Below are 12,320 nucleotides of genomic sequence, written 5' to 3'. Positions count from 1 at the left end.
TCCCAACAATAGCACTGCTTAAGTAGTAACGAAAATAGTGAAGAATAAAGAAATTATAAAGATTACAAAAAAAAAACTGGGTCAAAGAAATCGTATGAAATACCGTTACAAGGAATACCAATGCAATGATATAAATTTTTAGTCTCGATTTAATTTCTATTACATTGCTTGAGTTCAGTTCAAGAGAAATTTCCCTTTACAACAAACAAAATTTGCGGTCTCATGAAGCTCATTGTAACGTGTTTTCACTATTTCTTTGCTCGGGTTTTCTAAAATGTTAATGGTTCATGTGCCTTAATATAAAGTATTTTCAAATTGTACTCATTTGTCTTTGAATACTATTTCAGAATTCAAGTCGCAGAAAATGTTGATGAAGAATTTGGAAGAAAACTGCCTAATGGTACTTGGACTGGATTCATCGGCCTTATAACTTCAGGGGTACTTTCTTTTAAATAGTGCATTCTACGCATATCAAGTTTTTATTATACTCGTTTAATATCAACGATTCAACGTATTACTTGTGTTCACTTAATTTTTATTCAGGTTTTGAAAATCTGTAGTTTTTATTTGATAAATTTCATGTAAAAAAGTTTTACAAGCCTTATGTATTATTCTTATTATATGATTCAAACTCATAACATTTTATTATGCTAGGAGTCTCAGCTTGTTAGCTCTCACCAAACTCTTAAGATTGTTTCGCAATTTTATTTGATTACCCTAGTGCTTCTTAATCATCGGCCTATTTAGTTACATGCGAGCTATGAAGCTGACCCATGTGGTCCGTTTCTTTGTGCACTGTTACAAAACGAGAATCACAATTAGTCACAATGTAGCAAATTTGAACCCCACTGTTCAGAAATTAGTTTCTAGAAAATGAATGTAGCTTCGTGTTAATACCATAAGTATCAAGTAAGTATTACGAAAATTATTGATTTGTAATTTTATTTCCTTTTCCTAACAATGTAGAAAAATTTAAATAATAAAAAATATATGTATGTTCTTCGGGGCCAGCGTGAGTTTCTACCCTTTACCCGCTACCCTAAAAATTTTGAAATGACGGGTCTGGTACGGTCTTCGAGAAAAAAGGGGTTGGGCAATGGGCACCACTGCCGGGACTGACTTAGCCAATGGAACTTTGTCTTGCTCATTGTATTGCTTTCAAGGCACGGATTGGAGTCAATTAAGTAACGCATCATAAAAGTTTTCCAAATTCATTCTTCGAGTAAACTTCGAAGTAAAAAGTTCATTCCTACCAAATAATAAAGTTACATACGTGTAGCTTCGTTTTCTTTCCAGAAAACCATCTTCAGCATTGCAACCCTTTCCATCAGCAACAGAAGGATGCAAGCAGTCGACTTCAGCTCCCCCTACCTTTTCGGTAAGATGGCATTCGCGGTTTTAAATCCCGCCTTGGAAAGCAGAAAGTACGTCCTCATAAAGCCCTTGTCTCCACCGGTAAGTGAGAAGAATTTTTAACCTTTACGCAAATGGCTGTACAGACTACTGTAAGAGGAACATTGATTTCAGGCCGTGGTAGCCTGATCGGTAGGGCATTGGACTCGGGGCCGGAGGGGCTCGGGTTCGATCCCCGCTGGTCGAAGACCCACCGTCGTCATTAAAGGGGACTGGGCGACGTTAAATATGCTCGTGGTCTCAATGTCCTCCAAGTGAAACGATACCTCTGGGGGTGCTAGTACCAGGTAGCTATTAGCTCTTGGACTAGTTCTAAATTCTCATTAACTGTTCGATCCGGTGATGGTGCTGCCATCTATCGGTATATAAAATAATTGGAGGCAAGGCACTTAGTATGCAGTCCTCGACATAAATACAGTTGTAGTCAGTTGTGACTCTTGAATAGAATAGAATAGAACATTGATTTCAAACACTCTGGGAATCAAATCTTCTATTAAAGAAATAACAACAGTGTAAAATACGGTATCTACTTTTCTGGTGGTGAAGGTGTTTAGTGCTAGTTAAGGAATTGGATTTCGTTTGAATTACGATTGGAAACAAAATTTCAGCTTAAACTTTTATGAAACTTTTCTAAAGGTCTTTGCAAAGAAGCGTTGCTGTGGCTGATCAATTGTACTTAAGCCAACGCAAAAAATGTTAAACTGTTAAAAAATAAATAAAATCTGCACTCTAGACGTACATGGGTCGTAACTAGCATGTATTGCTTTAATCGGAGTCTCAATTATTCAATTTTTTTTTTTTTAATGTTTTTAATTTTTGCTGGAATATAAGTACAAAAGCTAGGTGTAAACAAGTTATAAGTTACTTAAACACAGCTTTTGTAGTTCAGCCGGCGAAAACACAATGTTAAAAAAATTCGATCGAGATCCTGTAATCCTGACCAGTTCAGTGTTTGCTAATCAGGTACAGTTCTTTAGCTGTGGGACAAGAAGAAGCAAGCAAAGCACCTTTACTATTCTATTCGTTTCAAAACGTCTATCTAAAAATCTCAAAGATTTGTCATGAATTAACTTTACATAACATTCTTGAGGGGAATTCATTTCATGTGCCATTGTAAACATTGTTGTGTCCAGGATGTAATTCATTTCAAGTTCCATTGAAAACTATAATGTTTGCAAAATTTCATTCATTTCAATAATAATTATAGACTCCTTGAAGTTTCCGAGGCGTCATTATATCGCACCCTGGCAAGGATACCAACACAAAAAATTTTGGGGAAACGTTAATTATTGATTTAAAATCTAAATGTAATGACCTTTCTTGCCACAAAACTCGCACAAAGTTAGATTTCATAACTGGTGCGTGGTGGCGTCAAAACGATATGACCAATAGAGACGCATTATGAAAATTTAAATATCTAGAAGTAATTTTTTTGAACTTTAAGTATGCATTACTAATCTAGACAGAAGAAAATAACCAATGAACATCTCGTCATAGTGGTTTTGAGCGTATTGTAATGTTTGAGACTAAATTGTTTAAAACAACTGTTGAGACCTTGCCGGGGTACGATATGTCAACAAGTCAAAAGTTGTAATGAATGCACCTATTTTATATCATACAGTTCTGACCTAATCACCTAATGTAGCGTTTTTTAAACCGCTGATCTAGTGGAACAACCTTTAGAAAACCTTGACCGATCCTACGACTTTTACCTATCCACATTCTTAAGATGTGCTTTTTTAGTAGTAATAAAATGTATAGTAATCCCCTGATAAAAATCGTAATAATAACAAATTAGACAAAATTTTGTAAGATCTTTTTCTACGTTAATGAAATAGTTTTAGTATATAGAACCAATAATTTTGTTTTTGATCGTTGAATGCAGTCAGTTCTGATTTCATTTGTCACAAGGTAATTTTTTTTGTAACACTAAACTGAATCATGTGATTATGTTTTTATAATTTTCAGCGGTTTTCTCAATCGTTTATTTGCTTATGTTGTTATCTCAGTAATTACTTATCTTGAGATTTCAATGTTAGATGATTTTTTTTTTAATTTTACAATACTTATGGTCTATGCAGTTTTTCAGGGCGTAGAATGAAGTATTCTGTGACCACCTTCCACAATGCACACACACACAACTATCCATGAAAGAGATTTAGAACTATTATATTTATATTTGGTTTATTAGTCGCTGCTAAAATATTTGCAACATTATTAAGTAGGTACAAGAAATGTTTAACGTTATTTTCACTTGTATTTCTTGTCTTAACTGAAAGTTTAATAGTTTCAAGAATACTTGTTAGGCTGTAGCCTTTTATCTTATGATTACATCCAGAAATATCAAGCAAAGCTTTGCTCAAATTATCTATGTTGCAGAAATCTTCTTGAAACATTTGTCTCTTTTCTGCATATGTCAATACATATACCTCAAGGGGATACAACACTGTCCATTTTTTCCAAAATGACATTACAGTGTTAAAATCAGCTTTACTCATATTTCCTAGAGGCATAGAGCTTTATGTCCAAAACTAGTTTCTAATTAATGGATATATAGAGTATTTTAAAAGAACACCAAGTCCACTTTCACTTAGAGGGATACAAAACCATGTGGTTAAAACAACTATTCCTGTTAAGATATGAAAATGGATATAGTGTTGTATCCCTCCGAGGTACAGATTTAAAATTCCAATTTCTTAAACTACTACTTTCTAAACTAATGGCTTGTTGAATTCACACATTTGTAGGTATGGACTGGTCTAGTATCGACTTTTTTAGCATGTACTTGTACACTGTACTTGATAACTCATTCGCTTCCTTGCAAAAGTGGTGTCCGTAGATCCTACAATGTCTGGTTCCTGTTTCGGACACTCGGACAACAAGGTAAACCATTTTCTGATGTTTTCAGTTCTTTTAATCACTTAAAGCATTTGCCTATGTCTAAAGCAGACGAACGTTATACTCGCGTGCCGGCAAGTTTGCAGATGCCCGTATCTGAGACGGGCATTCTTGTATCTCGCGTTACTTATTTCTAACGCCCGTCCGATTTCCGTTGTAGTAAAAATTACAGTTGACTTTATATAGTGGACTAGATCAACACCGCAAGTCAACCTCTGCGACATGGCTATCACGCGAATTTTTCACGAGTAACTTATTTTAGGGCTGACGCGAATTCAAGGCCCGCAACATGAAAATTTTCAGAAGAGAATCGCGGACCTTTGTTATTGGAAACAGGAGCGTGAACAAGAGGGGGGGGGGGACATTATTCTTGATCTTAACGTCACAGGCTGCCATGCGTTTGCTAATACATTGTATCGATGTCAACAGCATGCGTACTAGAGACTTCAGGGTGATCGGAAACAGTAAGATGGATGTTTTCTAAATGACAGAACTTCCACATGTGTTTGATGGCATAGCTGAATTTCTCTATCCGCTTTTTTACAGGGTCTTAAGCAAAATATTTCTAAATAAGCCACATCATCTGCTGAAAAGTCTTTTGCCGGAATATTTGTCCTCATTTGAGCTTTGTAGAAAGGAGCACCAAGCATTGGTAACATCTCTGTTTCTAATTACCTCGTCCTTTTAGGAACACCAAGTCCTGCTCCAGCAAGATTAAGCATTCGTATCTTCATCGGCAGTTGGTGGTTCTTTATCATGGTGATCCTGTGGAGTTACGCGGGTACTTTGACTTCCTTCATGACTTATCCTGGCCGAAGGCAGACTGTCGACACGGTCTCCAAACTTCAGAGGTCTCTGAATTCACGTACCTTTCGTTATGGCACCATCAAAGGGACTACCTACGAAAACTTTCTAATGGTAAATTTCTTTTTCACCTGTGTTATTGATAACAAGACGCCTTAACCAGGAATGAAACTCAGTACTTAAATACAAGAGTTCATTTATTCATTTGTGAAACCTTTTTGATTTATATTCTGTTTATAACGAAGCAAAACCAGTTTCATGGTTCGTTAAATATATTAAACTTGATTTTCTTATTTTGATCTTGTGCAAACATAATAATACTCTTGTAAACTAAGAAAAATATTGTCGACTGTTTTGGACTAAATGTTGGAGGTATATGAAAGCACAAAATGTACATCAAAAATTTGCATTCGGAAGAAAACTTTGGACGGTCCGCCGTCTTGTATGACTAGAATCTATCAAGAAATTTTTATGACGACCAACTGTCCAACTGTTGTGAAAGTTTCCTCCTGCGATGCAAATACTTTGGATCCGTTCGAGTTTAGCAATCGCGTATTGCACTAGCTCATATTATTATTTGTAATATTATGTCTAAATTCATAGTACCCACGTTTGTGCGGAACAATTCAAGTGTAATACGTTTGAGCATAAATGAAAGGAATGCAGTAGACACTTGATTCAAGAACACATTCATCAACATTATAAATTTGCAAGTTACAAGAGAAGAATAATCTGACTGAAAATTTAAGTGTTGATACAGTGCCGAATTCACACAAATGCGAGCACATCACAATGAATTTTTAGTTTTTCTTTGTGTCAGGGGGGCTCCTAGCAATAGTGACATTTGCTATATGGTAAATCCTGATCTGCACTGATAAAAAGTTTTTTTTTTTTTTTTTTAGCTCCGAAAACGCGTATGAAACATTTTTCAATGTTCGCTATAACAATGTACGTTTTTCTAGCACATTGAAATGTAAGTTCAAAATTGATATTTGTCTTTCCTCAGGGAGAAATGTCAGAGATGGATCCAGTGTTCGGAAAGAGACTCTTGGAGAATCCCGAATACCTGGTCCACGGCGTACCCGAGGGCATGGATCTCGTGCTGAAGGGGGGATACGCTTTCGTCTATTTGAGATTCGTGCTCAAGTGGTACGCTGCCGTCATGGGCGTGGAGCGCTTTCGACAGTCAAAGAATGTATTCCTCACCGAAGCCATTGGCATCGCACTCCAGAAATGCCATCCTTGCAAGATGAGTTTTGACCACATGTAAGTTATTAATTTTTTGTGTTTTTGTGTTGCAAAGTATTTACTTCTGATTATGTGTAGTAATTTATGTCTACGATATTGCCGTCTTGTCATCTAACTTTTTTTGAAAAGTAACGGGGATATCAGAAAATAGATGGGCGGAAGAGGGAAAGTTGTAGCTATTTTGTACGAAGGAATAGAAATTATCTGATCCAGGCAGAAAAGCTGTAAATAATAGCTACTATTTGTGCGTGTATTTATGAAGTTTAGGGAATTATCCTTCAGCTCTCTCCCTGCCCCCAGCCACCCGTCAAAAGACAAAAGTAGTACAAATATATGAGATCAGTCTTAGTGGTACAAAAGTTGAAACCAGGGTATAGAGAGTGTAAATCTTGATTTTACAGCTTTACTTTTATTTTTACCTTAAAATTGCCTGATCCTGCATTCGATTTTGTTTTTTGAAACGGAAGGCGGATTTCCATTTGGCATTTATTTTTTATATGCCATGAAATTGATAGCCATTTGTAAAGGAATACCTAATAAGTAGGTTCGAAACACTTAAGCCTTAAAACTATGAAAAATAATATACTTGACGTTTTCGCTTTACAAAGCTGAAAACTCCTTTTAAAGAGGGCACAAACATGCCATCGTAGTCTGTAAGACATATCATAGTTGTTACAATATCCTATCATAACTGACTTAACCTTCGAGGGATGGCTTCACTAGCAGTCTCCACTTCCACCATTCGGAAACGAAAACGGAGAAGATGGAAATTGTCTCGAGTTTCTAATACCTATGGAAAACTGCTTTACAACTACTGTGCAAAGTTTGAAGAAAAAAATCCATCCACAGAACGCAAAGTAAATTAGCAAGAAGGTTTTTAAAAGGATCTTTGACAAAAAAAAAAAAAAAAAAAAAAAATCAGGCTTAACAACGGTTCTGCGATTCTTTATGATTTCGTTCTTCTATCTCATACAAAAAAAAAAGAAGTAGCAGGCTAAAAACAACGGTTTTGCCATTCTTTATAATTTGGTTCCTCTATCTCATACAAAAAAAAATCAGGCTATAAACAACGGTTATGCCATTCTTTATAATTTCGTTCCTCTATCTCGTACAAAAAAAAAAAAAAAAAAAATCAGGCTAAAAACAACGTTTTGCCATTCTTTATTATTTGTTTCCTTTATCTCATACAAAAAAAATCAGGTTAAAACAACGGTTCTGCCATTCTTTATGATTTGGTTCCTCTATCTCTATCTCATACAAAAAAAAAAACTTTTACGATCAGCAGTGTAGACAATGTACTGCAAAGAAATGAAGAAAATAATAAAATCTACAAATTACACGAGTCTTTTCTTTACAATCTTAAAATACCGTTCTCTGTAGAAATATAATGCTATTGATAGAATGGTCTTTGCTAGGGATACTAAAGATGTTCTTTTTGATTAGTCAAAACTGATGCAAGTTTTAGGATGATGTTTTTCTTTTTGATAAGTCCCGCATACTAAAAGGCTATATTTTACCTCCGTGGTAAAAAGCTTTTTTAAAATTTAGTGCAACAAAAGAATTTGTATTAGTTTCTTCTTTTTCTTGGATTTTATCTTCAGGAAAGTAAAAGCGAATAGGACGGCAATGTTTTTCCGTCCACTCTATTATTGAAAGTATTTTTGATTGATGAAACTTTCTGAAAATACACGCTGTCTTTCAGTTGCTCTTTTTTCTGTTGTTCAATTGCAATATTTTTCTCGTATTTTTACTCTGAAATATGAAAGACATAGGCCAATTTTAACAATTTAGCGTGAAATTTCTCTTTGAAAAAAACTATTTTAAAATGAAAACCTTTGTGCACAATTTAATTCGTGCTTAATATTTATACTGATTCGCTGCTTGCTTTTTTAAATCGCAATATGCCACTGTGAATGACCATGTCCAACTCTTTTGTTTCTTCTGTGACCTGTCTAGCATTTTATACACTTCACTCAGCGGTTCCCAACCTTTTTAGTTGTGCGGACCAGTATTTTCGTAGAAAACACTGTTGCGGCCCACTAACTACTATATATTACTTGCACAGCCTAAATGTACTTTCTGGTAGGGGTGGGGAGAGGGTATCATCTGCTCATAACTGTCTTGCCAGTTCAACAACAGAGAAGCACTTTTAACTTGAAGCTAATACTAGTTTCTTCGGCAATTTTTTCAACGAAGTTTCCTATTCATTAGGTTCATCTTCAATTATAGGGGAAAGTTTCTAAGAAGTACCAAAAACCTTAAAGTTCCTTATTGGCTATATGAGACAGGGAGAGCTTTTAAGTGACATTACATCTAACAAGTGAATTTTCCCAAAAAAAAGGAAATTAAGACCCAAAGATTTTTTTCAATTTAGATTCTTGACCAGTGTCTACGGCCCAGTTACACGCTGTTTGCGGCTCACTTCTGGGCCGCGGCCCATGGGTTGGGAATTGCTGTGTTATTTTATATCGGGATTTTATAGATGTTTTTATTCATAACTGTTGCACACTCCATAATGCACAAAACGTGACAGAATCAGAGTGCATAGTGCGGTTCTGATAAGTTATGCTATGACCTTGAAAATGTTTACCTCTTTTCTTGGTAATGGGAAGAGTAATTATTGCTGAGTTGAGTTTGGTTACTTTCGCAGGAGTTTTGCAAACGTTTTCCAACTCAAATCTGCGCCAATAATATACTTCCCTTTTTCACTAAACATCGCAAAAGCAAGTAGAGTTAACTGGGGTAACAATGGCCAACAAAGAGATTGTCTATACTGTGGTGCTTTTTGATTGTGGATTAACATGGAATTAATATGAAAAGCCACAATCAAGAAGCAAAACACGCTACTTCCCCAAGACAGACAGAGCAAAAAAGCATCGTTTAGCACCAAGATGGCGAACATGTCGACGGTTCAGGGCTTTATCTCCGACTACTCACCACTTTTTTATTTTTAAGACTTAGGTTTCACCCTTAGAGCAGGAATTAGTAAATGGATGGAGCCAGTCCAATCATTGGCTTAGAAAAAGCTGAGATGAAGACTCCAAGTCACGTGACTTAACGGAGACGAATAGCTGACACGGTTTGCGTGAAACTAGCGAAAGAAAGCCGATTTCTTCCAATGCTTTGGTTTATAATCTATCGCGTGACTTGGGGTCTATATGTTTCAAAAAAGAAAGTCTTCACTCCCTCTATTTTATCTCTTCTCAATGGGTTCACCGTTTCCCCCTGCGGACGTCCGCATGACTGGGAGTGGAGGTCGAAAGTAGTCCGCGATTGAGGGGTTTTACGTCGGGGAAGGCCCTGCTCTTGGCATTATTAGACTCAATGGGTACCGGACCCTAGGGTGGTTTAAAAATACATGTAAAAAAAGTTTCCTCTAGATAACAGGAAACCCCTCAATATTTTTAGACTTGTGGATAGAAATACACTGGAAGAATTTTAGCTCCTATTTCAACGAAAATCCCCACCCCGGAACTTCATCGGTGTGGGGAGAGGGGTTAAAAAATTCATTGAACTGAAAAAAAAATGCTATATATTATAATATACACAAGTAATATGAATATATACATTGCAACAAAATAATTATTTGCAAAAAAAAAAAAAAAACTGGGGAAATGAAATGTTTCTAAATTTGTGACATTTTCTATGCTACGCTAATGTTAAATTGAGGGATCATTGAAAACCCTCTTAAAAATTGAGTAAGAAGCTAAAACTTTTACAGCACAATACTATTAGTAAGTCTAAAGTAAATAGAGGGTGTCCTGGACTCTAGCTGAAAAAAATTTTTTTTGAACCACCCTACCGGATTCCGTTCGAATAATCAAAAATTTAGATAATTGGATTTTTCCGGAAAAAAAGGTTTATTTATTAAAAACTGCATATATATATATATATATATATATATATATATATATATATATATATATATATATATATATATATATATATATATATATATATATATAGATATATATATATAGATATACTGAGAATGGTAGAGAAAACTGTTTAAAGGAGCTGAGTTGTGAACTTATGTATTGAAAGCGCCTGACGACGGAAGGCAGCCAGTAAATAGAACTGCATCATGGGCAGTGGCGGATTTACTAGGGGAGCAGTGGGGGCGACCGCCCCCTGCGTGACCGTTATTTTCTAAAACCAATAATATAGAATTGAAGGAATTACTAGCAATCACTACTAATTTCAATCAAGTACATTCCACAAATTTGCTTTAAATTATAGACAGTTAGTGTAGTCGAGGATGGACAGCGTTACCCACTTTTTTGTTTGAACCTAAGCTCGCTCGTCCCCCCTTTTTTGAACGTTAAAAATTTTCGTATTTTTGTATGTGTCTTCCAACATTTTTCATCCATGGACTACACTATACTGGTATGATAATACATTGCTATGACTTAGAACAGTGGTTTCCAACCCTGGAGTAATAGCCCCACAGGGGAGATTTGACACTTTAAGGGGCGATATGATCGTGAGGGGCGATTTGTATTTAAAAGACAGGATAAAGGGGGGACAGTTAACTCCCTGCCCCTCTACATGACGGGTATGGGGGAGGAATGTCTTTTACGGTTTTCAACCGCCACCCCCTTTAATAGACTGTAAATCCTCAACTGACTGAGATGCAAACCAATATTGAGCTATGGAAACACACGAGTTAGTGCTTCCAGGATGATGTCAGAATCAGTCGTTTTCCCCACGTTTCAGCCAAGACGCAGCAAAACTAAAAGAGCAAAGAGATGGTCCAACCATCGCCACTTCTTAAGACCCTGGCCTACACCAGTATCGCGGAGGGAAGGACAATAGCGCTCCTGACAGAATCATTGTTTTGCGTATCGCAGTACGCCTCTATCTTATATGTTTTTTCTGAAATCCTGAAAGCAATTCGGATAATCAGTGATTCGGATAGTCGGATTCAGATTATTGGAGTTATACTGTACTACGACATTCCCACAATTTAACTCAGTGCCAATTGAGTTTCTTTATTAAAGCTTGACCACGGAGAGATGGCGCGTGAACGAACCACTTCATTTTGCAATAGGTAGGATCCACGAGAGCTCGAAGCTTTACTGCTTGTGCGTTCTTGCCGATTCTACCTTTTACAAAATGAAGTGCTCTAGTTTCGCTTCCAGCTCATCCGCCTTCTCTCCGTGGTCAAGCTTTACCCCAAAAAGAAGTAAACATTGCCAAGATCATGGCTTTTGCCTATTAGAGCCACGCTATACATTTTACAACTAAGTGCAGTTTTGTGATTTTCTTTTTCCTCCTTCAAGTGTAAATCGGCTGGAGGAAGCCGGGGTGTTTGGCAAGTGGTATGACGATGCCATCATCAAAGCAAGGATCCGCGCTGCGCCATCTCACTTGCTGAGAGTCAGACCGCTGTCCTTGAATGACCTCCAAGGAGCATTTTACTTTCTGGGCATCTGCCTCAGCGCAGCGGCTGTCATTTTAGGAGTGGAAATAGTTTCCTATGTTGTCTTTTGTTTTAGAAAGAAATATTCTAAGAAGAAGAAACACAGTGATAAAACATGGAAACATCATCCGAAAAATAAGTTTTTTAGAACAACTGCCATGCGTTAAAGAAATCTCCAGTTGTATAGCATATCGATAACATAAAGGTATTTATTTATTATCAAAGATGGTTGAAATCAAAGAGGTTCTTGCAAACAAAATCACTTTTATGGCTAAAGCCTTCACAAGGGGACATTGTGAACTAGCATTCATGTTCAACAAATTAAAAATATATATATGCATGTATTTTCTTACGTATTATCCGCGGCGGCGTATAATCCGCAGGTCCTAAAATCCGGTCTGAAGAAAAAAAAATCTTCGTATAATCCGCGGAGGAGTATAATTCGCGTGTAATACGATGTTAAAAAATATATAGTTTTGATTTAACATACAATTTCAGCAACTAAATTAAAAATGTGAAGCAGTTATAACTTTTT

General features: G+C 36.3%; 2 protein-coding genes across 2 annotated transcripts; both read left to right on the top strand.

The window, feature by feature from the left end:
* Positions 1 to 400: 400 nt before the first annotated feature.
* Positions 401 to 5,274, top strand: LOC129216722 (glutamate receptor ionotropic, kainate 3-like). Its single transcript, XM_054850939.1, has 4 exons — positions 401 to 438; positions 1,297 to 1,455; positions 4,161 to 4,296; positions 5,000 to 5,274. Exons 2-4 carry the CDS (start codon positions 1,342 to 1,344, stop codon positions 5,272 to 5,274), a joined length of 525 nt encoding a protein of 174 aa, XP_054706914.1. The 5' UTR covers positions 401 to 438; positions 1,297 to 1,341.
* An 853-nt stretch (positions 5,275 to 6,127) lies between these two features.
* LOC129216721 (uncharacterized) lies at positions 6,128 to 11,952 on the top strand. Its single transcript, XM_054850938.1, has 2 exons — positions 6,128 to 6,381; positions 11,646 to 11,952. The coding sequence occupies exons 1-2, from the start codon at positions 6,128 to 6,130 to the stop codon at positions 11,950 to 11,952; spliced, it is 561 nt and encodes a 186-aa protein (XP_054706913.1).
* Positions 11,953 to 12,320: the final 368 nt, after the last annotated feature.

Source organism: Uloborus diversus, chromosome 2, assembly GCF_026930045.1.
Source record: "Uloborus diversus isolate 005 chromosome 2, Udiv.v.3.1, whole genome shotgun sequence".
Classification (NCBI taxonomy): domain Eukaryota; kingdom Metazoa; phylum Arthropoda; class Arachnida; order Araneae; family Uloboridae; genus Uloborus; species Uloborus diversus.
Note: the sequence above shows the minus strand (reverse complement) of the source record. Positions and strands in the feature narration are given on the sequence as shown.

Coding starts and splice junctions, on each gene's coding strand:
- LOC129216722 (XM_054850939.1), top strand. CDS start 1,342: ATGCAAGCAGTCGACTTCAGCTCCCCCTACCTTTTCGGTAAGATGGCA. Junction 1,456..4,160: donor TAAAGCCCTTGTCTCCACCG/GTAAGTGAGAAG, acceptor ACACATTTGTAG/GTATGGACTGGTCTAGTATC. Junction 4,297..4,999: donor TCGGACACTCGGACAACAAG/GTAAACCATTTT, acceptor TCGTCCTTTTAG/GAACACCAAGTCCTGCTCCA.
- LOC129216721 (XM_054850938.1), top strand. CDS start 6,128: ATGTCAGAGATGGATCCAGTGTTCGGAAAGAGACTCTTGGAGAATCCC. Junction 6,382..11,645: donor AAGATGAGTTTTGACCACAT/GTAAGTTATTAA, acceptor TCCTCCTTCAAG/TGTAAATCGGCTGGAGGAAG.